The sequence below is a fragment of the Lactuca sativa genome, chromosome 3 (assembly GCF_002870075.4).
Source record: "Lactuca sativa cultivar Salinas chromosome 3, Lsat_Salinas_v11, whole genome shotgun sequence".
Taxonomy (NCBI): Eukaryota; Viridiplantae; Streptophyta; class Magnoliopsida; order Asterales; family Asteraceae; genus Lactuca; species Lactuca sativa.
The window spans coordinates 58553654-58579724 of NC_056625.2; the positions used below are offsets into that span (position 1 = coordinate 58553654).

Sequence of the window (26071 nt, forward strand, 5' to 3'; positions counted from 1 at the left end):
TATGTATTGCATACATGTTTCATGGAAAAATGTTATGGGCTTATAATATTTGTATAAAACATTATTATATATTTAAGAAATTACATTAAATAACATTTGAAAATAAAATATTATTTAGGATTAATATTCTTAATGAAAGTGGTAGTAGTTGTGATGGCGATCTGGTTGATCTAAAGAATGCCCAATTTTGACGAGTTTTTGACCAAATTAGGGTTATTGAAAAAAATATTTACCAATCTAGTATATTTTGAAAAATATTTAATAAACTAGTGTTTTTATCAATTTTCATATATTTTTCATTATTTTTTTTTCTTTTTAAATATCACCTTTATCTTTTTTTTCTTTAATTTCGGTTTTTTCCTAGTCTTTTATTTTTATAAAATATCTGTTCTTTTTGTTTTAGTATTTTACTCCTTTTAATATACATTTAACATCATTCGACTAAATTAACTCTCCTGTCGACAGCTTGTCAAATCCAAGATCAGCGCATAAGCGATCCAGGTTCTCATGCTCTGATTCTCGATATCCAGTTCATTCCACCTTGAATATACATGTAGTCTTTGAACCAATAGCCTTAAATATCTGTAAGAACTCCCTATCTAGAAACTTCTCAAATAAATTCAAAGGGTTATGAACGATTTGACCTAGTTCCTTAGAAAAGTGAGTTAAATTAAGGGCTAGTGAATTGAAGAAGAAGGAAAGATTATCAAAAGTTCATGTTGTTTTTGTACTAACAGGACGACCAATTATCTAGTGTCATAGTGACAAGATAATTGTGAATACGAGATTTTTATATAGTAAAATAGACGTCATGAGAAATGTTAATGTGATAAATAATCTAGGATATTATGTACTAACTCTACTCTTTTTAAATATTCGAAGATATTATACATCGTAATAGTTGTATGGCATGTAAGCTCCCAAACAAACATGTCGGTTGACGGTCTGTTTCTCAAATATGAAATTTTTGTCACATATTAAGTTACAGAGAATATAGTATTTTTTCTATAGTATTTTTTCTAGGGGTGGGGGATATTGGAAAAGCTTGCCCATGTCCGACCCGTTCCAAAAATTATTTTGTAACCGCATCATGGGTGGTTTTGTAACGGTGTTTGTGGTGGTTACAGAGGTTACATAACAGTTATTTGGTGGTTTTTAACCATTAAGAAAATGACTATAAATGCGTGTTTTGAAGTGAAGCATTTTGGATCTTGAGAGAGACAAAAGAGAGCATTCAAAGGCAAATATTGCAAGATTTACCCTGCCTTTGTGAGGATTTTACGATATGTGATTATTCTCCCCACCGGCGAAATCAACGATTGTCCGCTTCCGCATCGCAATCTAGTATATTCTGTATTCGTAATCCTTCACTTGAGGTAAAATACAAAATCAAATTGTTTAAATTTCTCATCCTTGAGGTTAAATAGAATATTATATGGTTAAATTGAAGGTATACTTCAATGAAATGAAGAACATCTCAACAAGATGCTCTAACTTATATTCTCTATTAAAATACATCAATATTAATACAAAATCTAATTATCAAATATATGCAATTATGCATGCATATCTGAATTTGGAACATTAAAAACCAACCAAGAGAAAATGGTTATAAATAACAAATATATATCATGAGACTCTTAGACAATTTCTCCTATAACATATATATAGGACACAACTAAATTCCAAAATAGTGGCCAAGTTATGTTCTGTAAGCTTTTAACTTACCTTTGCCTACGTTAAAAGAACAAATGAGTATGCAATAGTTTTAGCCTTCAGCAGTACTAGAGTCCAAAATGGAAATCCAACATGGTTAGTGTCATCAATCCTCAATCTAAACAAGTTATACCCAGCGTTTAACTTCATTTTAATTAATATAATATTAATCAGACCATCTGATCTTCTACGTACTTGAAAACATATATTTCATTTTTCAAACAAGGACAAAATCATTTCTTTCTATATAAAGCCAGCCTCTCAGCAAAGAGTTTACTCCAACTTATATTCATATCCCCTATTTCATATATCTACAACCACTATGTCTATTTCATCCACAAACCGCACATCTCTGGCATGTTTGGTTTTACTCTTCTTCTCAGCAACTTTGCTTTCACACACTGCATCCCGGTTGCTCCCTGACATTTCAAGCTATGAGAGCCACGAGCAATGGATGGCTCGTTATGGACGTGTGTACAAGGATGCTGATGAGAAAGAACGACGTTCAAAGATTTTCCAAGAGAACGTTAAGTACATACACTCATCCAACAATGGCATGAACAAAGGTTACAAACTAGCAGTCAATGAGTTTGCAGACCTTACAAACCAAGAGTTCACCAGCACAAGGAACCGATTCAAGGCACATGAATGTTCCGCATCCACCTCTGCTTTCAGGTATGAAAACGTGACAGCAGTCCCCTCATCGATGGACTGGAGAAAGAAAGGTGCAGTAACACCTATTAAAGATCAAGGCCAATGTGGTAAGCTAGCTAGCAACATTAATTGTTTTAGGAAATTCACAACTGAAACGTGTTCTTTCTTGCTGACTTAAAAACTTCATCACGATATGTTGTAGGGTCTTGCTGGGCGTTTTCAGCTGTGGGAGCAATGGAAGGAATAACCCAACTGACAACAGGTAAACTAATCTCTCTATCTGAACAAGAGCTTGTGGACTGCGACACCAGTGGTGTAGATCAGGGATGTGAAGGTGGTCTTATGGATGATGCCTTTGAATTCATCGTAAAGAATAAAGGGCTTACAACAGAGACCAACTACCCATACAAAGCAGTGGATGGAACCTGCAACAGCAACGAGGCATCAAACCATGCTGCAACAATTACGGGTCATGAAGATGTTCCTGCTAATAGTGAAAGTGCATTGTTGAAGGCTGTAGCCAGTCAGCCTATCTCTGTGGCTATTGATGCAAGTGGGTCCGACTTCCAGTTCTACTCTAGCGGGGTGTTTACCGGAGAATGTGGCACAGAACTTGACCATGGTGTTACTGCTGTTGGTTATGGAACGACTGGTGATGGAACTAAGTATTGGCTGGTGAAGAATTCATGGGGAACAAGTTGGGGTGAAGAAGGGTATATAATGATGCAAAGAGATGTTGATGCGAAAGAAGGAATTTGTGGCATTGCCATGCAGGCTTCCTACCCCACTGCATAATTGATGGATGATCGATCAAGAGTAATTAATACTATTGTATATTATATCTATAATCTATTTGGGGTTGTATTAATACAAGGAAACTTATAAGTTATAAACTATGTACATGTATCTGAAAACTAAAGTCTTCAAAAAGCTGGAATTATCAAATTGTGTATGCATCTCATGAAAATTTGTGAGCTTGGATGTCTTTTCCTAATGCCATTTGTTTGCTTCTCTGAGCATGGCAATTAATGTCAACATAAGAATCACCTATGAAAAACGAATATGTTGAAGCTGGAAAATTTTCTGAAGGTACAAAGAAAAAAAAATAAAACATCTATAATTCGAAGCAAAGAGAATTTGATGAATTTTGTTTATCTTGTTTCACTAATGTCTTATGGATATAAGATTTATTATCTGTTAATAAGAGTATACATAATGCCAACATATATAAGAATTTGGTGAATGTTGTTTTATCTTGTTTCACTAATTTCTAATTTTAAAGTCTTTAAACGACAAGTTATTTACCGTTTTTGCATTTTGTTAATAAGAGTGTACATAAATAAGGCTGTCTTCTAGTATATTCCAAAATCATTTTTCCCTATTATTTGTCAAGATTTATAATTTTCGCAATTGTAACCAATTTAGCATTTTAAAATGCATAATTGTAACTTTTTCAAAGTAAGTTTCTTTAATCGATATTCTTGTCAATATTATACAAATTCAAATACCGATAAGAGTTTTATCCAATATATATACAAGTATTTTACATATTCTATCAATTACAAAGAAAATAATTCATCTTTGTGTATAATAAAAAATTCCTGTAAATTATCTGTTGACAATTACCCGTAACACTAATTAACTCACTAACAATGGAGCATCAAACACAACAATCAAGCAATACATTTCACATTTCTTTACTTCCATTTCCATATACACCTTATCAAACAATCAAATAAAAGACTCTGATTCTAAATCCAGTTAAATAAGCAACGACCCACTCAACCAAATTCCTCACCAATAATCTCCACAAGAGCACTCTCCATCTTTAAAATGATGAAACCGATTAGCATCCCTAACAACTATCTCCCTCTTTTCAAGTCTTGATATAAGTTTAATAGCAGCATGACAATTCACACATGCACGTAAATTTTTAGTTATCCTAAGTGTAGTTCCAAAAGGAGTACTTATAATCCCATAAGCAATAGCCAATCTTTCACTATGATTCCATAAACTCTCCTCCATGTCTTCATAACTCAAGTCATGTAAAACAGACTCCATATCTGCAACAAATCCAGCCTCTTTCAATCTCCTATCCAACCTCTTATGCTCCTCAAATATTTCATCCGATCTTGGATGCGATCTATCCCCCATACGAAAAACATGAAGCTTCCCTTCAATCTCTATCATACTACACCCCATGTCTTTACTCAATCCTCTCTCCTTCATCAATACACGAACCCTAGCTACACCACTCCACATATACACTGAAGCATAAAGATTTGACAGCTGTACATAATGCCCTGTATTGTAAGGGTCTAATGAGAAAAGCTGCTCAGCAGAATATTCTCCTAATGCCACATGGCGATAGATCCTACTTGCACTCAAAAGTGCTCCCCATATTGACACACCAGGTTTTATTGGCATGTTTGTTATAAACTCATAAGCTTTGTCTAAACAACCTGCACGACCTAAAAGATCTACAACACACGCGTAATGTTGATGACGTGGCACAATACCATAGTCTTTCATACTGTTGAATATTCCCCAACCTTCTTCTACAAGTCCTGCATGATTGCATGATGTAAGAAGCCCAATGAAGGTGACATCATTTGGAGTTACATTAGCTTGTTTCATCAAGTGGAAAAGATTAATGGCTTCTTGTGCTTTACCATGTAAGCCATATCCAACAATCATGGCACTCCAAACAACAATGTCTTTGGTTTTTGTTTCATCAAAAACTTTTCGGGCTAAGTGTATGCTTCCACATTTTGCATACATGTCAATAAGTGCTGTGTTGACAAATACATCGAATTTATAGTTACTTTTGTCAATGTATTCACCCATCTTTCTTGCTTCTTCAAGTGATCCCAAATGGGCACAAGCCAAGATTGTAGAGCAGACTGTTACAGAATCGGGTGTTAACTTTTTTGACAACATTTTTTCGAAAAGTGTTATAGCTTCGTTAGAGTAACCGTTTTTTGCAAAACCAGAAATCATGGTGTTCCACATAATCACATTAGATATCTCCATTTCATCAAATAATGATTTTGCAATCATAACATGCCCACATTTTGCATATAAAGTAGTGAGAGCTATCCGTAAATCGGGTTCAAATTCAAGTCCCATTTTGATCACACAAGAGTGAAAAGATTTCCCTTGTCCCAAATCTTCTATGTCAGTATAGGCACTGATAACACTAACTAAAGTAATCCAATCTGGTTGCATACCATAACTCCTCATTGTTTTAAAGATTCTAAGAGCTTCAACTGGTTGTCCATTTTGAGCATAAGCTGAAATGATGCTAGTCCATGATACAATTGTCCTATCACCCAACCCCTCAAAGACAATTCTAGCATTATCAACTCTACCACACTTAGCATATACAGCCACAACCCCATTCTGCACAAACACATCTGCTTCAAACCCACGCCTGAAGATTTGCCCATGTACAGCCTTACCAACTTTCAAGGCAGCAGCTCCTCCACAGGCCTTGAGCACATGAGGCAGTGTGAAGCAATCTGGCCCAACACCTACCTTTTGCATTTGGGTGTACAACGCAATAGCTTCTTTAAACATGTTTTGCTTGGAATAGCCCCGTATAATGGCGTTCCATAGAAACACATATGGTTCAGGAAATTTATCAAACAGCTTGCGTGCATATGATATTTCCCCTAGATTAGAGCTGATATGGATGAATTTCGTGACGATGAACCCATTGCACTGAAACCCATTTACAATTATCCGGGAATGGATTTGATGGAGATGTCTCCTGCAAGTTGATCGATCAAGAAGAGAGGTGTAGAAAGATTCGGAATTGAAGTCGCTATAATAGATATTCCAACGGTTGGTCAGTTCGTGATCTGTAAATGGTTGGAGGTTTGACGTTTGAATCTTTGTGGATAGATAGATTCGGGGAAAGGTCGTCAATGTTTTTGGAATAGTGAGACTTCGAACCATGTTAGAAAAAATTGTGACGATTTTATTTTATTTTACAGAAACCGCGAAAGTAACTAAATAACCGGTTAGAAATATCTCATACTTGGTTTATATGTAGAGTAAAACACAAAACAAGGGTGTAAGGACAAAAAAAAAAAACAAATTTAAAAAAAAAAAAAAAAAGAAAAAAAGAAAAACCACTATTTTTTTTTAAATCTAGTCTAACAATCAATTTTTAATAAGTTTAAAAAAAGCCATCATTTTTCGGTAAAACGTTGCAGCACCACCGTTATTAGCTATTAGAGGCATTTTTAATTACGAAAAAAATATTATATTTTAACCAAAGTTCGGTTTAACCATTAATTTATGGGTTTCTAACACCAGTTCACAAACATCTTTCAATTCATAAATCATAAGTGTTTCTAACACCATTTCATTACCAAATTCAGCAACTTCATCACTAATTTACCTCATCAAAGTTTTACATCCAACACTAAAAGCCAACAATTTGATCTTTAGTAATTAAATCATCTTGAAATGAAAATTAATAGTAATACTCTATGTGAAGTTGTGAACTAGCCATTCATCTCCAAATATCAATTTCAACATAAATCTTCAATTTATGAACAAACACAATCTATCTAAATTCTAAGCATGAAGCTTAATTATACTTGAGATCAATGTGCTATAAATGATTTACAACATTTTTAATTAAACAATCCCTTTTCATTAAAAAAAATGATAAATGGAAACTTTACATATATTTGTCTTTTTATTAGAAGGCAAAACGTATGAGATATAACGAGACTTTTACGGTTTTTGGGTTATGCAATTAATTTGCAAATAAATTATTGATCATATAATTATATTGTTATAGATATATTAAGTTTGTTGATCTTATTTTAAGTTTAATTCAACAATACAAATGGAAAATTTAGAATATGATAAAGAAAAGTACAAACAATTTGATGTAGAAATGTCAATAACCTCATGTCTTTACAAAAAAATCGCAACATCTTTTCGTTATCTCCAAAAAGTGAAATCAAGATTCCAAGAACACATGCAGAAAAATTCAAGAAACTATACAAACCCTAATTTCGATCATGAAGAAGTAGCAGAAACACAGACAATAGATGAACAGAAGGTATTTGGGGATTGATTTACTGGGACACAGTAGAAACCTCATACATGGGGAATGCTCGTGCGATTCCATGCACAACGAAACTCTTGGACGAGAACAAATCCGGTGAAGTTATCTCCACTCTATTGATAGAAAGCAACTCCTCAGAAGGATTCTTGACAGTTTCAGTGATTTGAATTTCTGTTCCTGGACATAATGTCTTGAGTGATGCTCCTTGCCGCATGGATGCCAAGTGTTTGAAAGAATGCTTCTTCGGAACGATATGAGATTTCACGAATTTCTGCAGTAAAGGTTCAGGCATATCCATCGGTTCGATGATCGGAGGTGCAAAGATTGTCAGTGACTTCAAATTTGGATGCTCTTTGAAAACCCCATCAAGAACAGTGTGCAACCCAATTGCGAAAGGGGCGAACCCGGATGAGTTCAGGAATTTGACCAATATTCCCCATTCAACCTTGTTCTTGGTGAGATTGACTTTAGCAGCGACAATTCCATGTGAAAAATCACTCTGATTCGCGTTGCAAATGGGTAACTGTGTGATTTGTTGATGAAATTTGAAAGAAGCAAAAGGACCACTGACGCCATGAATCGCGACTGGTCCCTGGAGAAACATATCAGGATGAGTAATCAACACGTTGTTGATTTCAAGAACTCGATTCTTTTCGTCTTTTTTAGTGATGGATATCTTCTGTTGTTGAAACGTAGTGGTGATGCAGGTATTGAGGGGTTTATCGAGCAGATCTTTAATGGTGAGTTTGGAAGGGGAAATGTGGTAAGTGATGAGTTGTATCGTCATGAATGGAGGTATTGAGAGGTTGGACATGGCGGAGTCAGGAATGGCAAAGATGGTGGACTCCCGTGATGAGAGGAAAAGGTCCGGTGAGATGTGGAGGAGGGTGGAAATGAAGTTGAATCCGTTGGATCGGAGCAATTGGGTAACATTTGATACAAGATCACGTGGTGGATCTTTGTGGTGGCGTACGTGGTGGTGCTGTGAGTGGATGATGATGGCGGTTATGCCGGCGAGAAGCATGGTGGCGAAGATGAAGAATAGGACTTTACCCATATCGGAGAGAAATAACAGTGTACGGAGGAAGAAGAAGAAGAAGAAAGAAGACGACGGATTTGCTTAATGAAATGGATGATAGATTGCGTGGAAACTTAAATAAGTTATTGCTAATATTTTCAAATGAGCCCCCTGAAATTTTTGATTACGTCACATTTTCACCCAAGCTATATCCATCTAATATATTTGTCTTAACAAAGAAAAAAAAAATTTAACTTTTCCTTTTTTAGAACGGCCATGACAACAAAAATAATTATATCATTTCTGAATCTACTGAAACAAGTACATTTTATTTTTAATTTTATTTTTGTTAAATTTATTATGACCGATAAACTCATAAATAGAAATGAATTGATGATGCATAGATATTTTTTTTAGAAACGGCAAACGAATTAAATGGAAGCCTACTCGCAGTATTTCAACGAGCACTCCGGGTTCAAACTCCTTTACAGGGCAAACCGAGCCCTCATAAGGATTTCGAGAGAAAATTCCCCACATGTGGCACCACAAGAAGTTGTTTAAGAGAATAGAACTTCCAACCCCACGCCCCACATAGGTATAAAACCCGATACATCAACCCAGCTAGGCTGGACATCAATGTAATTTATTATAAACTTATAAATAGAAATAAACCGATGATGACGCCTATATGTCTAAATCAATGTAATTTATTATGCAACCCTACAAATTACAAACTAATGTCAATGTTAAATGCATTCATATATGAGAATAGATCGTTGACTACTTTTCCATGTTGTGAAATAGTCACTCTATCCTTTGCATCGCCATTTTCTCTTGTTTCAAGCTACGATCGACGCTTAATTGATTTTGAACGCAAAACGTGGTATGTAATGATTGGCTTACACTCACATTATTAATTGTTTCAAATGTGGACTTCATGACCAGAACCTTGTAGAATTTTTATACGATCCCGAATTCTCATGTATTTAAAATAATTCTTGAATAGATGTGGTATGTAATGATTGGCTTACACTCACATTATTAATTCAACTCAAATTACTAATTTAGGTTGCATAGAACTTAATTGGTCTAATTTATTCATTAGCTAGTTTTATATCATTCTAATTGCTCGCATCCAAACAACTAACGACATTTCCTAACTTCACAAACACTTATACGGGTTATGTAATTTTGGTCATTCCATTTAAACAGCAATGTAAATGGACTTGCACACCTCATTTAGAGCAAAAACATCCTAACATACAGCTTTCTTATATAATTTGATCAAAACCCCTAAGGAATGACTTTTTATTACGTAAGATTGATATAATATATTAAAAACAAGAAAATTTACGTAAACGGCCGGCCCAAAGGGCAGCCGAAGGGCAATGGACCAAGCCATCAGTGGGTCTAGGCAACAAAATCTTAAAAATCATTATGGGTATGTATCAGTTTAATTGGGTTAAATGTTAAATTTAAGGGATAATAACTGTATTCTTCGTATATATTTTGTCATTTAACTTTTTATCATGTATTGTTAACCTTTCAACTTATTTTTTTGTTCAAAATATACCATTATGACCGGATAAAGAGGGTTTTTCCAGTTTCCGACGTCTTTTCCGGCTAAGAATGATTTGCCGGTCATCTTCTCTGACCAAAATAGATTTTCCGGCAAGACGAGTTATTAATACATTTTTTAGATTTCGTGTTTCTCTCTTCCTCTCTCTTTCTTAATGGTGTTCTTAAGACTTGTTTGGAGTTCTAAGATCTGGAGTATGAACACAAATAGATATCGAGCTTCAAATTTCAAGATTCCTCTTAGATTTGAAAGCTTTGTTTCATATTTTGAACAATAACAAAAAACCCTAAATGATTTCAGAAATCAAGCTTCTTTTGGAGCTTTATTTCGTTTTTTCAGATTCATATTCGATTTTGAAGAATAATAACCCACCTGCAATCAATTTCCTTTAGAGAACCCATCAATTTAGGGTTTTTAGTGAAGGAAACCATCGATTTAGATCCGATTTTGGGGTTCCTAGGAAAACGAAGCCCATATATTTAGGGCTTTTCGTGTTTTCATTCTCATATATCCTATCGTTGTGTAACATCCGGATTTCAGAGATATTATTGTAAAGGTTAATCTTGGGTTTCAAGGGGGGACTCGACGAGTTGAAGGTCCAACTCGCCGAGTTGAGTCGGGATCCTTCGGGGGATTTAATGAGTGGACTCGACGAGTCAGAAGAGGGACTCGCCGAGTAGATACTGGTCCGAGAAAAACCCGAAGATCCGGGTTTGGAGCGTATTTAAATGAACTTATGACCTTGGGTGCGCCTCATATCCTCTGTGAGAAACCCTAAATCACCATGGGAGCTTGGGGTGAGTTCTTATGATGAAATCAAGTGATTTAGTGAGTTATCTGGAAGGAAAGGTGCATGAATCAAGCAAGGAACAAGATGGAGGCTGTGGATCTAGCTTATCTTCTCATGGAGCTGCTGTGGAAGGTATGACCTTGCATCCTTTTCATCTAATTGTGATTAGACCTCTAGATCTTGGGAGTTTTAGGTCTTAACTCCCCTCCTTTTATCTTTGAGCTAAGTGAGACATGATCTGAGGTGGGAAACCTCAGATCTGAGCCTTGAGAGGTCCTTAGAGGCAAGATGCCTCAGCTTTAGTGGCCCAAATGAAGGTTGTTGAGCAAAAACCTTCATGAAAAGTGTGTTTTGGTGTTTTGGAGCTATAACTTTGTGCATTAGCATAAAGAATGAAACTTTACGTAAGTATTAAGCCTTGGAATGATAGATCTATAGATTAGAGTGTTAGATCTAGTTGAAATTGTCTGGATAAGGAAAAGTCTGAATGGACTCGCCGAGTCAATGAGCCGACTCGACGAGTCGGCTAGGGTTTCATATCTGGACTGAATCGCGATTTAGCCCGGCGAGTCGTGGGGTCGACTCGACGAGTTAAGCTGGATCTTCAAGAGAATTCGGGAAGGTGAGTGAACTCGACGAGTCACAAAGGTGTACTCGCCGAGACGGGCCAAGTGGGACTGTTGCCTTGAGTTGACTTCTGTTGACTGTAGGGTCTTGGTCAACATAAGTAATAGAAACCTTGGAGGGGTAAAATGGTCTTTTATCCACTTCCCAAATAGAGAGGGCAAGAGTAATCGTCGGTTAATTAGAGTTGAGATTTCGAGTGTTAATTAGAGATATTTGCCTTTTGTGTTAGGCGGTGGTGAGTTCGAGATTTGAGTGTGAGGATAGTTGCTTTTTGCTTGCCAGGTGAGTCTTCTCACTATACTTTACCTAAAGTGGTAATTAGAGTTATATGACAGAGTATCTTGTATGCTATTTATGTGATTGTGATACACTGCATTATTTCTATGTGATTCATGCCGTGTATGTTCCAGAGTTTACAGAGTTGGAACCGAAAGGTTCATAGAGTTAGGACCAGAAGGTCCACAGAGTTAGGACCGGAGGGTCCATAGAGTTATAGCCTCGAGTGGCTAATATGTGTTATATGTGGTATTTTTGGGAACTCACTAAGCTTCGTGCTTACCGTGTTATGTGTTATGTGTTTCAGGTTTTCCTCTAGGAATCACGGGACGGCACCAGCTTGATTGTACACACCAAAGAAAGAGTTATGAGGATCCTAGATTGTTAATGGAGTTGTGCTTCATAATTGAATAAAAGAGATTTTTATACGAGATGTTATGAAGAGTGTGCATTTTAAAAATGAAAAAATTGTTTTAAATTTTCACGTCGTTACAAGTTGGTATCAGAGCCTTGGTTTGAGGGATTCGGATGCACCTTCGGATATATCTGGACTCAAACTGAGGAATGGAGGAAAATTTTCAAAATAAATGATTTTTCTAAAACGAGCAAGAGTTTCTAAGAGAAAACGAGAAAGAGCAGTGTGTACAATCAGCTAGAGCCCGAACGGTGATTTCCCAAAATACCATTACCATATGTTTTATGAGATATTATGCATGCTTGAGATAGGCTAGCTATTTCATATATTAGGACTAGAGTGGCCTGATTTGTGATGCCTTAGCCTAGGAGTTGTTGTTATCTGTGATGCGCTTTTCGAGTATGTGTTGAGTAAGAGTATCCAACGGGAATCCTTGTAGATAAGGATTTGAGTAGAGGAGTAATCTAGGAGAGATACCTAGATGAGCATTGGTGGAGCCTACCGAGAGAGTAGCCAGATACCCGCGAGGGTAGAGTTGCAGAGTTCGGTGATATCTTTTGGGTATGAGTAGAGCTAGTGGAGTTATCACCTAGGGCGGGTTATATGTGTTTATCCGACGCCCGAATGCTACTTGCTTCGTGCTTTGTGGAACTCCCGATGATGGGAGTCAGCTACCAAGTGAATGTGACGATATTCAGGAGGTAGATGATTGGCATCATAAGGAGTTGCTCAGCAGCTGATGGCGGAGAAGTTTGAGAACCTAGGAAGAGCCTAGGAAGTGACCTTAGTCAGAAGAGTACGCTGGCAGAGTAGAGCATTTCGCTGTGAAGCGAGTATGTGTATGGGGATTGGTGATTGAGAAGGTTGAGCAGCTACTCAGGGAATATGGGATGGTCCGTGTAGAGAGTATGGGTAGATGTGGAAGGTAGTATGGGCCTGTACTACTAAAAGAAGAGGACCCATACTCGATGTAGAGAGTATTCCAGACATTCTGAGTAGCAGATCGAGAGGTGATGTCATGGTTCGAGTACCATGGTCAGTAGCAGATCGAGAGGTGATGTCATGGTTCGAGTACCATGGTCAGTAGCAGATCGAGAGGTGATGTCATGGTTCGAGTACCATGATCAGTAGCAGATCGAGAGGTAATGTCATGGTTCGGGTACCATGATCAGTAGCAGATCGAGAGTTGATGTCATGGTTTGGGCACCATGATCGGTAGCAGAGCGAGAGGTGATGTCATGGTTTGAGTACCATGCTTCGTAGCGGATAGTGTTTGTGCTTTTTCCAGTTATCCTGTCATGTTTGGGTTATTCTATGATCGGATGCAATAGAATATGGGACCAGAGGACCATGTTGAACGAGTTTCAACGGAGCATACCTTGAGAAGAGATTTAGGTTAGCTCCGAGGGATTGTTAGTGATATTCCAGTAGAGTCACAAGACTCAGAGTTGAGCAGGGACGATGCGTTATGGAAGAATACGGTCTGAGCTGGGAACCCGGCCGATAGTAGAGATGTCACCTTGTGACCCGATTAGTGTTATTTTCGTTTCTTGTGAGAGACGTAAGAGGTGTTGAGATTTCAGTTTCTGAGTTGGGGGGGTGAGCCATGTAGGATCGCATTGATGATGATCTTCAATCAGAGTAGCTGACAGTAGGTCTGTCACGAGGGAATGATATAGCCTGAGCAAGATGTCAGTGGGGACTAAGATGGTCAAGGACCAGGATACACCCTATTTGAGCATGGTAGGGAATGTGTTAGCTGCAGCATGGAGCAATCAAGAGGAGTATATCAAGGCAGTGACTCTTTTTGTCTATGATGGGTATCGAGAGTGGAAGTGGAGTCTCTGCTCTTATGATGAGTGATGTGTTAGAGCATGGTTGAGGAGTCAAGGATGAAGAGAATGATAGTTCATTATTTCCAGAATAAGAGTCAGATTTAATACTGGACAGTTGGGGAGGTACGGTGATGGGAGGGTGTGAGTTTATGAATAACTAGAGACAATCATGATGGGAAGTTCTGAGGATTTCATCTGAGATTGGGGTTATTTGGTGTTGCTTGATCTCTGTCTTGAGATCATTGAGCGTTCATAGCACCTTCCAGGAGTAGGTGCGATGTTCCTGGTGGGAACAGTCTGTGGGATAGATTGTTGATGCGTCAAATGATGATGGTTCAAACCCTGAGTGGGGGAGAACCGGGTATTCTAATGAGAGAATCAGAGATTCGTTCAAGAGCGGTTAGAGACTGGATATAGAGACCTGTGGTACGGATTCAGAATACCAGCGTTATTGGGGTTAAAAGTTTATGCATGAGGCTCGTGCTCATGAAGGGATAAGTGTCACCACGGCCGGTGGCTGTTGGTCAGGGAACTTGTGGTGGTTGGAAATTCTTCGAGGTGGTTTGGCTAGTAAGGTTAGTTCGGCGGTTGGGAAATTCCAGTCCGATGTATGGGCTGTTATATGTGGTTTGGGAAAAGCAGATGTGAAATGAGACGACCAACCCCAGGGTCGGTCAGTGTATTCTTGCATGAGTTTTGAGCAATAGAGGAGGGAGTTTCGGATGGTTGTCATCATGTTCCGAGTCATTGTCGATTCGTCAGTGTTTCGTTTGAGAGTTGGGATACTCCGAAGTTGCGCGTTGTGGGAAATGAAGGATAGTTATGATATCCCGAGGTAATGCTTTGAGGTATTTGAGTATGGTGCCGTAAGTATGGGACCGGTGGTTGAGGCAGTACATCGTGATGTTCTGCGATGGTGTTTCCGGGGTATCCGAGTGTGATGCCCTGAATTCCGAATTATTTTAGAGTCGTGAGTTTGAGGCGGCAAGTGGTGAATTAAGTATCTACGGTTCCAGTGGGATCCCTTCAGGTATTGACATCAAGATGGATCATTTAAGAAGGTGGATTGCATCAGGGAAAGGTGTTTTGTTATGGCGGTTGTCATCAGATATTATGATGCGTAAATTGGATGAGTGTGGGTACCTATCTATGATAGTCCGCGGAGCATGAGTTAGAGGACGTAGTGTGGTGTTAACATGAGTATGAGACTGTGGGATGATACGAGGGAGCGCTGCTAGTCAGCGAGAGGGTGTTGTGATACTACGGAGAGCTGTAGTACTCACTAATCAGTGGGGGTGTTGTAATACTGCGGAGAGCCGTAGTATTCACTAGTCAGTGAGAGGGTGTTGTGATACTGCGGGGAGCCTTAGTACTCACTAGTCAATGAGAGGGTGTTGTGATATTGCGGGGAGCCGTAGTATTCACTAGTCAGTGAGGGGGGTGTTGTGATACTGCGGAGAGCCGTAGTACTCACTAGTCAGCGAGAGGGTGTTGTGATACTACAGGGAGCCGTAGTATTCACTAGTTAGTGAGAGGGTGTTGTGATACTGCGGGGAGCCGTAGTACTCACTAGTCAGTGAGAGGGTGTTGTGATATTATGGGGATTCGTAGTATTCATTATTCAGCAAGAGGGTATCGTGGTACTACAGGAAGTCGTATTATTCGCAAGTCAGAGCATGACACAAAGGAGTGTTAGGCGTGGGTAGCCTTATTATTGAGTTTTTTGGGACCTGGTGTTCGGATCAGGAGCGAGACTGTGGTCTCCTTAATGATCAGGGGTCGTTATATGTGGAGTTAAGGTGTTGTTATCACAATCAGAAGGAATTGGGGAAGTGACGTATGCATGGGCTGCGAGTCATGTGTCATGGGTTGAGTGGTTCATACGGACGGGTGGTTCCAATTCTGGGTCGGACCAGACTCTCGAGTTTGAGTTTGGCTCTAGTGGTGCCTTGAGTAGGCGAGATGAGATTCTAGATTCTGAGATGGGTCCCAAGTTGAGAGGTATTGTTATCCAGCTGATGCCTTAGACCTGTGTAGGTCAACACCCGGGTACGGGAGGTATCGCGAGGCGCATGTATCTAGGGAGTGGTGTTTGACAGAGGTCGAGGGTGAAATGATTTAGTGGGTTTGTGTTATTCATTGGGGTAAAGAGAGCTTCGTGACTTGTGTGTCACCGGGCCGAGATTGTTGTGTGAGAAGGAAGTCGGTGAGACATTTCGGGGCATGTTATAGGTGACCTTTGGAGGTGCAACTGTGGAGTTAGGAGTTGACTTAGTGCCCAGTATTGAAAAGGGATACGAGAAACAAAGTTTGGGCTTTCGAATGTGATGTCTGAGGACACTTCTGAAAGAGTATGGTTTTTCCCTTGTGTCTGAGGGCAGAGTGTTAAGGATTCTATGTCGGATGGGTTCTGATAGCGGTTTAGTGGATGAGCCCTAGTGAGGTGTTGACCTTTTCGTTTCTTGGGGCGTGATTCGGATCTTTTAGCATGTTGGTATGAGTGAGCGGTATCCGATTGTTGGATTCGGTCTTGTGAGAATTAGAGGATCAGTGGGTTATCAGGGTTGACATTCGAGGAGCGAATATCATGGTGATCGCTTGAGTAGGTGGTTTGGCGGCGAGTTAGGCCACTAGAGTTTCCAGATATTGGGAAAGAGCATTTTGCGGCAGAAGAGTTGGATTAGTTCTGGATTTGGGAGTTCTGTGTGTGATTTCAGTTGTCCATGGAAGAAGATTTCGGTTTGGCATGACATCCTTTCGGCGGTGCTTCGGGTGTTTGGATGTAATTTATATGTGGTTAAGGAGTGATTTCGAGGGCAAAATCAAATTCAAGTGGGGGAGAATTGTAACATCCGGATTTCAGAGATATTATTGTAAAGGCTAATCTTGGGTTTCAAGGGGGGAAACGACGAGTTGAAGGTCCAACTCGCCGAGTCGAGTTGGGATCCTTCGGGGGATTTAATGAGTGGACTCGACGAGTCAGAAGAGGGACTCGTCGAGTAGATACTGGTCCGAGAAAAACCCTAAGATTCGGGTTTGGAGCGTATTTAAATGAACTTATGACCTTGGGTGCGCCTCATATCCTCTGTGAGAAACCCTAAATCACCATGGGAGCTTAGGGTGAGTTCTTATGATGAAATCAAGTGATTTAGTGAGTTATGTGGAAGGAAAGGTGCATGAATCAAGCAAGGAACGAGATGGAGGCTGTGGATCTAGCATATCTTCTCATGGAGCTGCTGTGGAAGGTATGACCTTGCATCCTTTTCATCTAACTGTGATTAGACCTCTAGATCTTGGGAGTTTTAGGGATTAACTCCCCAACTTTTATCTTTGAGCTAAGTGAGACATGATCTGAGGTGGGAAACCTCAGATCTGAGCCTTGAGAGGTCCTTAGAGGCTAGATTGTTGGATTAGATGTCTAAGCCCATAACTATTATTGGTATGTACTTGACCCGAGAGTAGCATGGTCCATTTGGGTTGCATATTATCAGGACAATTTGTTAGGATGGACTTTTGAGAGAAGGTTATTTATGGTTTATTAATATATTATAATTTATAATATATTAATATGAAATCATATGTTTTAATTAGTATCAATCAAGAATTAATTTGGAACTAATTTAGTGATCAAAAGAGACTAATTAAATCTATGGGGACTAATTATGATAATTAGTTATATTTATATGTGTTGGGCTTATAACCCATGTTGGACCAAGTTTATGTATGGATACATAAAGAGTTGGGCCACATGAACCATGGATCATAAAACCCATGGGTATGGATTATGGGTTATACCCATGACCTTTGGAATCCTACATATAAATAGGTTACTCCATAGCCAAAATCACCACTTCTTTTCTTAGAGAAATATGGAGGTGTTTTGGTGCATGAAATTCTCTCTCAAGAGCCACCTTTGTCTTAGGTGTGTTGTGATTCCATTTGAGGCATTTCATACTATTGGTGCTAAGCTCTTAAGGCCAAATACATCAAGACTTCTAGCCACATAAAAGGTATGCTTCCCTAACTAGTATATTATATGGTTTATGTCAAATGCATGCTAGTTATAAGTTTAATGCCTTGGAAACCATTTGCATGTATAATTAGCGAAAACATAGATCCAGAGTATTTAGGGTTGTATGTGCACCATAGGATGTTGTATTATACCAAAACCCAACAGTGGTATCAGAGCCATGGGTTGTTTTCTACTATATTTGATGCAAATGTATTTTTTTTTCAAGTTGATGAAAAAAAAAAGAAAAAAACATGAAGTTTGTCAAATTTTATGATAATTACTTGATTTTATGAAAAACTAATTATTTGTAAAATTTGAGTCACTTTACTACAAGAGTTGAATTAGGTCAATTTATTAAAAGATAGAATGATATGATTATTTTATTTGTTTTAAAAGTTTGATCTAAGTGGTTTTAAGGAGTTACAAATTTTGTCATAAAATTTTGGAACTCAAAAGTTTTTTTAAAGTTATGATCTTAAGAGTTTTGAAACTTCCATAAGTTATGGATGTGAAATGTCTCATTATTAACTCTTTAGGTTATGAAGTCCAAGAGTTTTTAAAGGATAATTGTCAAAGTTTCAAGATTTGTATTAGTTTATATGATTATCTAATTTCTTGAAAATTGTTGATGTGAATTATCTTTACTTATGAGTTTAATCTAGATCATAGAAAAATTATTTGATTATTGTGTTAATTGGAATATTTGATCTTAATGGTTTTTATGAACTCCATAACTTGTCCTCGAGTTATGGAAAGTGAAGAGTTTTCTTTTTAAAGTGTCATTAAGTCTCATAGGTTATGAAAATAGAAGAGTCTCTATTTTTAATGTCATCATTAAATGATTTAATGTCTTCCATAACTTGTCCTCAAGTTATGGAACTTGAATTTTTTTTTCATTAAACCTTAATTAAACTCATAAGTTATGAAAAAGCCAAGAGTTTTGAAAGGTTTCAAAACTTGTCCTCAAGTTTTGGAATTTGTAAAGTTACCCCCCATGTATACTTTAATTCCAAACTAGACCTTAAAATTTTAAAAGTTAAAATTCAACCCTTATACTTTATAATATTATAAGTTAATAATATTTATATATATGTATAAGAGTAAAGTCAGTCTTACCATTAGTAAGCCTCATTCACGAAGCCGGTCAATAAGGGGATATAAGGTTACTGCCTATAAAATGGCAGTTTAATGGGTGTCCACTCTCACCCACCGTTTCCTTGACCGGTGGAGGGTCGTTAGCCGAACGGGTAGGACAAGGACTATAATTCTCCCTTCATTAAAAGTATTAATGATAAATACTAAGTAACTAAACCTTTTATAAATACCCAATCTTAGTTACTTAGGAAAATGTGAATAAGGTGCTAATCCATGAAATTACACTTTGCACTTTGTTTAAGTCGGTTAGTGGAGCGTGTGTGGTTAACCGGCACATCGATTGAGGGGTAAACACTTAAGGGTGCCAAGTAATTTGCATGTTTACTTCACACCTTGTTTTGTGATCCTCGGCATCCCAGTCACAAAACCTGAAGGGCACACTCGAGATTGAAACACGCCATTGAAAATTTCAATGAATCTCAAAAGATCTAGGAGTTTCAAATCCAATTAAAACCTAATAAATTATTTCGTTTTTCATGGTGGAAATTGGTGAATCGTCATTCACCTACCTTCAAATATTCTATAGCATGGATTACGGCATCACTCTTCCAAGTTATAAAATAGTTTGTTGGGTCCTAGCCTTAATATTTCATATTGGGTGTTATATTAAGTACTTTAAATCAACTATCTTGAATATCTCCCAAAATATGTCTAGTTCAAACATCTATGATCTTCCCAAATATCTTGGAACTTCACTTCCTCCACCTCCTCCAATTATTCTCCCTAACCCACAAGTTCAAGGTCACTCAAGCCCTATTGGCAAGGCGAGTTCTAGGTGTGATCACATCTTGGAGACGAAGTCACATGCTTACAAGCCGGGAGAGTTGGGTGTCAAAGTCTTAAGAAAGTTAGTGGTTCAATCACTTTCTAACTCACATAGTGAGTTCCTTGGGACTCCTATGAAACAGACTATGACAAGACCCTTAATGATCTTATCTATTTGCTTGGTGCTGCTAAATCAGAAATGATTTAGTGTACTAGTAAAGCAAATTTGATTAGGAGATCAACTTCCCAAAACTTTATGGACAGGGACAATCGTGACACAGGAAATCCAGAAAAGCATTCTCTTCCCAATGGAAAGGGATCAGCCATAGTCAACTCGGTTGACCAAATGGTAAAGAGAAAGGCTAAGTCTGAGATAGTCCCATGTACTATTACCTAAGGGTCCATATGGTCCTATTGCCAAAAGGAAAGGGCATTGGTTGCGAATCTGTCAATTTTACCTGAAAGATCATAAGGCTAGTAAAGTCAATAAGTTTGACTCTATTTCAGGTAAGGTCCACTATTTAACTCGGTTAAGTTTCTATTCTGAGATTCTTATTACAAGATGTGATTGGGTCACATGTTGATGTTTAAGAATCAAAGGAAAAGTGAAGGAAACTTAAAGAAAGAGTATGTTGAATCTGATCGCGAAGATGGATTTCTATCGCTTGATTGAAGATTGGATTCTTGAGCTACTCTTAGGAGTTATGATAGATTGCTAGGAAACAAGTAATAATATAGTTTTCATTTCAAGTTACATTGTAAGGAAAAAGTTTTTTTTCCGCATTTTAAAATAAATAAAAGTTTGTTTTACTTTATTTTTATCTCCTTACAATGGCATTCATGAAAACTTGATGTTTGTATGTTTATAGCAATATTGGAAATATGAATTTGATTCGTTCATTTGTGGTAGTGTCTAAATTTACCAAATAAGGAAAGATTCTCATCACCCAAGTTTCAATTGGACCGAAACTTGGAATCATGTAAGTTGTATAGTATGATGAATGAGAACTTTCGAGCATTGGAAAAATTAAGACTAACTACTTGTTCACATGGATGTGTGAGTCAAGAGAAAGACTAAGGGATCAAGTACACTTTCTTATGCACTTGTCAAAGTCCACCACAAAAGATGGATAAGACTATTCGTCATGATTTACTAAGGTTTAGTAAATATGATTATACTTACAAGCTTAAGTATAATTCTGAAACATTGGAAAATTTTCAATGTATGATAGAACGAATAAGAAGAATCAAATTAGGCAGAAGGATAAAAGTTTCTCAAATATGAAAAGATGGGAGAGTACTTTAGTATCATTTTTTAAGTTCATCTTAATGATTTTAAGACCTTATCACAATTCATCCTCTAAGTACATTCTGATAGTTAAGAAGAGGAGTTATGAATTGTTGAAGTGGTTAAATCAAGAAGATGATTCATACTTCATTCCAAAACAATTCATAGAGTTATACTCTAAGATTGCAACTTGAGTGGCATGTCTTAAAGAAGGTTTAAAACACTTGTCAAATGTAAGTGTAACAACGCAAATTTTCAAACAAATTTTTCATTTTAAAAATAAAGTATTTTCATTCAAAACAAGGCATAAATAATTTAAGTGTCATGTCAATGTCAAATACAAATTGTCTAAATCCCAAGATCATAAAAACATCCTTCAGTGTGTACCGATCACGTCGGCGCCTTCCCACGGTCCTCGCTAGTACCTGAAACACATACATAACAACTGTAAGCATAAATGCTTAGTGAGTTCCCCAATATACATCTTACGCACATACGTCTTTCCAGGCCCTGACCTTTCGGTCCATGTGTCTCAGGGGACTTCCGTCCCTGCTGGGTAAACCTTCTGGTCCTACCCACGCCGACCTTCCGGTCCATCACACAACATATTGCCTTCCGGCCCATAACATATTGCCTTCCGGCCCGTAATATAATCGCCTTCCGGCCCATAACATACATAGCACATATAACAAACAGCTTACCACATATAGCATACATATCACATATCATATCTGACCTTCCGGTCACACATTCAAACCCTTTCGGGTACAGTATAGTGAGAAGTCTCACCTCCCGAATGCTGAAAGCTAGCAAATCCTGAAATCACTCGTGCACAATCCGTCGAGCTACAACTTCCCTATAACATCACATATCTCTTATTAACACTTATATCTTCTAAGTGTGATTATCCCTAAGAAGTCAGACTTAGGTCAACTCTGGTCAACGGTCAACGGTCAACGGTCAACTCGACCGGACTCGGCGAGTGCCATGGCGACTCGGCGAGTCTAGACGTCCTCCAACTCTCTGAGATTCCCTATCTACTCGTCGAGTATCCTCCTTGACCCGACGAGTTACTCCTGGAAGAATCGCGGGGCCACCCCGACTCAACTCGCCGAGTCTGAAGAACAACTCGACGAGTCCCAGTTAATCTTCAAGCTACTCGCCGAGTCTGTTCGTCGAACTCGGCGAGTCCATGCCATGCAACTGCTCAAACTGCATCATAAGGTCAGAACTGCTCCGACCATTCCTAGGTCTGGCCTTCCTAGGCTGATCCATCACGTAAAGTCCTCATTTCAGTGCTCATGATTCACCCTATGATTCATAATTTACATTTTGACCTAAGGCATAAGGATTCCAATCCAAAACCTTCATCAATTCCCGAAATGCACAGACATGGGACATTCTGGACCTCCAAAGGTCCCAATACAGGGTTACAATCGATTAGGGAACTAGGGTAACATTAAATCTATTCACAAAAGGGTTCCATAAACCCTAATTCCATAATCACATCAACATAGCAGAGTATACTCGAATTCTTACCTGGATGATGTATTCTCTGTGTCCCCAATCCTCAGAATGTGACTCCCTTGTTGTTCCTTTAGCCAATCCCTTCTCTTCCTTGCACAACAACTCTTTTATAATCAACAATGGCCTATAATCCTTGCTCCAGATGCACACAATCGATTTAGGGTTCTTCTCAGAAGGCTAAAATGAATAATGACGGCCAATAAGTCCCTTTTATACGTCCCAAACCTGAACGGTTAGGGTTTTCGCTAAACAGCGTAGACTCGCCGAGTCCATATCTGGACTCGTCGAGTCCAGTCGCGAACCCGCGACCAAGTCTGCGATCCTACTCAGCGAGTCTAGGCTCCAACTCGCCGAGTCCCCTCTTAAATCACCCCAAAAACATAATTTAACAATACCTGAGATTCCGGCTGTTACAATTTAAGTGGGTTAGATCTGATCCCACATCGGCTGGGAAGGAGAACTAAGCATTCCTTATAAGGGGTGTGGATACCTTCCCTATCACAACGCGTTTTAAAGCCGTGAGGGCAGCAGATCCCATAAGAACTCTGCAGTTAAGCGTGCTCGGGCGGGAGTAGTACCAGGATGGGTGACCCCCTGGGAAGTCCTCGTGCCGAGTGACCCAAAGCGGACAATATTGTGATACGTGCCAGAGGGGGATGTTACAAATGGTATCAGAGCTAGGGCACGGGTCGATGTGTTCGACAGGGACGTCGAACCCTATAATGGGGGGTGAAAGTGGGTTAGATCTGATCCCACATCGGCTGGGAAGGAGAACTAAGCATTCCTTATAAGGGGTGTGGATACCTTCCCTATCACAACGCGTTTTAAAGCCGTGAGGGCAGCAGATCCCATAAGAACTCTGCAGTTAAGCGTGCTCGGGCGGGAGTAGTACCAGGATGGGTGACCCCCTGGGAAGTCCTCGTGCCGAGTGGGCCAAAGCGAACAATATTGTGATACGTGCCAGAGGGGGATGTTACAGTAAGAGTAAAATATTTCTACTCTTGTACATTTGAAATTGGTAAGTTGTGATGTTTTGGATAAAACAAAGACCAACTAAGGCTAATTGTGTTAAGTGTCTGTCTTGATTAGAATCCACACTATCTCTTGAATATTTGGCAAGAAAGTCATATATGTCAAGGAGACAGTGGGAGTCTAAAAGATCCTGAAAAAGGTTTCAAGAAGTAATCAAGAATAAAACCTGTATTTCATCGCTAGCACACAAGTAGAGGTTTATAACCTATCGTGCTAAAATTTTTGTGCCCATTCCAGTTAAGTTGGCTATACATTTGAGTTCTACATGTTCTCAATTGTTTGCATAACTACTTGGAAGCACTAGCAGGTCCTTGAGTTGCCAGGTGGCAAGAAGTTAAGATTGCACAAGTTCAATCCATATGAGTTTGGATTTGTCATTATCCTTGTCTTGTGACTATGGTTTTGACAATTCACATGGATAAGAGCACATACACCATTAAATCTAAGTGTCATAAGGTTTCTCTTCGATTCATGAAAATGATGGTAAGGAAACTCTTTCACTAAGTATATTTTGAGTAGATAGCAATTGTGGGAATGACAAAAGGTCTAAACATTATGATTATGACATCCCTCTTCATAATTGTTTAGACACACATGTGAGCTATCTAAGAGAGGTGTATGATATTGATAAAGTCTTATCAAGGCAATCTAGTATCAAAAATCTGAACTTTGGTTAAAAAGTCAATAAAGTATTGATTTCTAGAAGTTCAGTTGATTTTTGGGTACATGTCAAAGCTAGTGGGAGCATAAGTGTTATGCTAATAATCATCATGTTAGTGGGAGCATGATAATTATGATAAGTATTGCAAGTTAGCAATGTTAATTATAGAAAACAAAAGTTTCAATTCATGAGGTTGCAGGGGTTGAAAATTTTGTTTTGCTATAATTAAGGGAGAGGAAATTATACTTTATCTCAAATCTAAAAGCTTAGATTGAGGTCTTAATTGTATTTAGTCAATAATATATATGAATTTCATGTTGGGATGGCTCAACATAAGGAAATTATATATATGGGTTCATTATTTGCGTTCTAAAATTCGATTATGATTACGGCATCCCTTTTCATAATCTGAATTATGAGAACTTGGCAAATAGAAATGGAAATATTATAGCAAAAGACTGGTTTAGTCTTTATGTGAGACATCATGAATCATGTCCCATATGCTTCGGATATAGGATCGATTACATGTGCTATATTCACTCTTTCTAAGTTTTTCCAAATTCCTGGGGCATGAAGAAAGGAAAAGGTCTAGAAAATGATATAACTAAAATGATTAAGCAATTGTTGAGGACAATCTAAGGTTTACCAAAGATTGGTTGCTCAAGGACAGTTGGAAGTATAGTATTAATTATGGAAGGACCATATTGACATAATCTGTAAGGAGGCAACTCTTGTTCAGAAGTGATAGTCAAAATGGAATATGGAAATGCTTCAAAGTTAGAAAGTATTCAATCTGTATGATTAGGAAACTTAATGCAAGAAGGATGTTTCCAAGGAGTTGATCTCCTTTGGAATACTCTGTAATGATTGTTGCCAAGTCTTTGTGAATTTGTGCATAATCATTATAAGAGGATCAATGCATATATGTTTAGAATCTAACAGATTTTAGTAAATGGCATGAATTTGGAATTCTTGCATTTGCAGTAAGATTTGGGACTGTGAAATGAGAATCATTGGAGTTATGTTCAATTGATCTATTTCATCAAGTAAAGATCATAGACAAACATAATATGCATACTTGGTGTGTGGCATGACTAGTGTTTAGAAAAACATAGTGTACATGCTTGGAGCATGGGACAACTATTGTTTTAATTCAAGAATAAAGTTGATAGCTGAAACAGTATACAATGAATAATGTGTAATCATATGGTGATAAATAAAAGGTGTTTTATTTATATTCATAAGTTCTGAGACCATATTGGATTCGATTATTATTGTGTTTCACTTTGCATGTTTTGACTTCCAGAATAACTAGGTCATTTTTCTGATTGACTAAGTTATTCAAACCATCCACAGTCGTCATATGTTGGAAGTAGATATGAATCAAGACTGTCATGGGTTGGGGTTGTAGAGGTCTATGTAGCACTTGGTTCCTGGTACGTAAAATTTATCTTAGTGTTTTTAATTTTTAGCCTTGGACTCGGCGAGTTGTAGGTCCGACTCGCCGAGTAGAGACGGGATCCGGAACACGTTTAAGTTGGTGAATTGGCGAGTCCATATTCTGGACTCGGTGATTCCTCGCTGTCTGATGAAACCCTAAATTTCAAGGGTTTGCACCCTATTTAAACCCTC

General features: G+C 38.2%; 3 protein-coding genes across 3 annotated transcripts; 1 reads left to right on the plus strand and 2 right to left on the minus strand.

Moving 5' to 3' along the window:
* Window positions 1-2038: 2038 nt before the first annotated feature.
* Window positions 2039-3326, plus strand: LOC111890073 (senescence-specific cysteine protease SAG39). Its single transcript, XM_023886231.3, has 2 exons — window positions 2039-2477; window positions 2573-3326. The coding sequence occupies exons 1-2, from the start codon at window positions 2039-2041 to the stop codon at window positions 3163-3165; spliced, it is 1032 nt and encodes a 343-aa protein (XP_023741999.1). The 3' UTR covers window positions 3166-3326.
* Window positions 3327-4043: 717 nt separating this feature from the next.
* LOC111890061 (pentatricopeptide repeat-containing protein At3g12770) lies at window positions 4044-6462 on the minus strand. The gene has a single exon (XM_023886220.3). It carries the CDS (start codon window positions 6328-6330, stop codon window positions 4165-4167), a length of 2166 nt encoding a protein of 721 aa, XP_023741988.1. The 5' UTR covers window positions 6331-6462; the 3' UTR covers window positions 4044-4164.
* Window positions 6463-7273: 811 nt separating this feature from the next.
* On the minus strand, window positions 7274-8720 carry LOC111890100 (fasciclin-like arabinogalactan protein 21). The gene has a single exon (XM_023886253.3). The coding sequence runs from the start codon at window positions 8514-8516 to the stop codon at window positions 7470-7472; it is 1047 nt and encodes a 348-aa protein (XP_023742021.1). The 5' UTR covers window positions 8517-8720; the 3' UTR covers window positions 7274-7469.
* Window positions 8721-26071: the final 17351 nt, after the last annotated feature.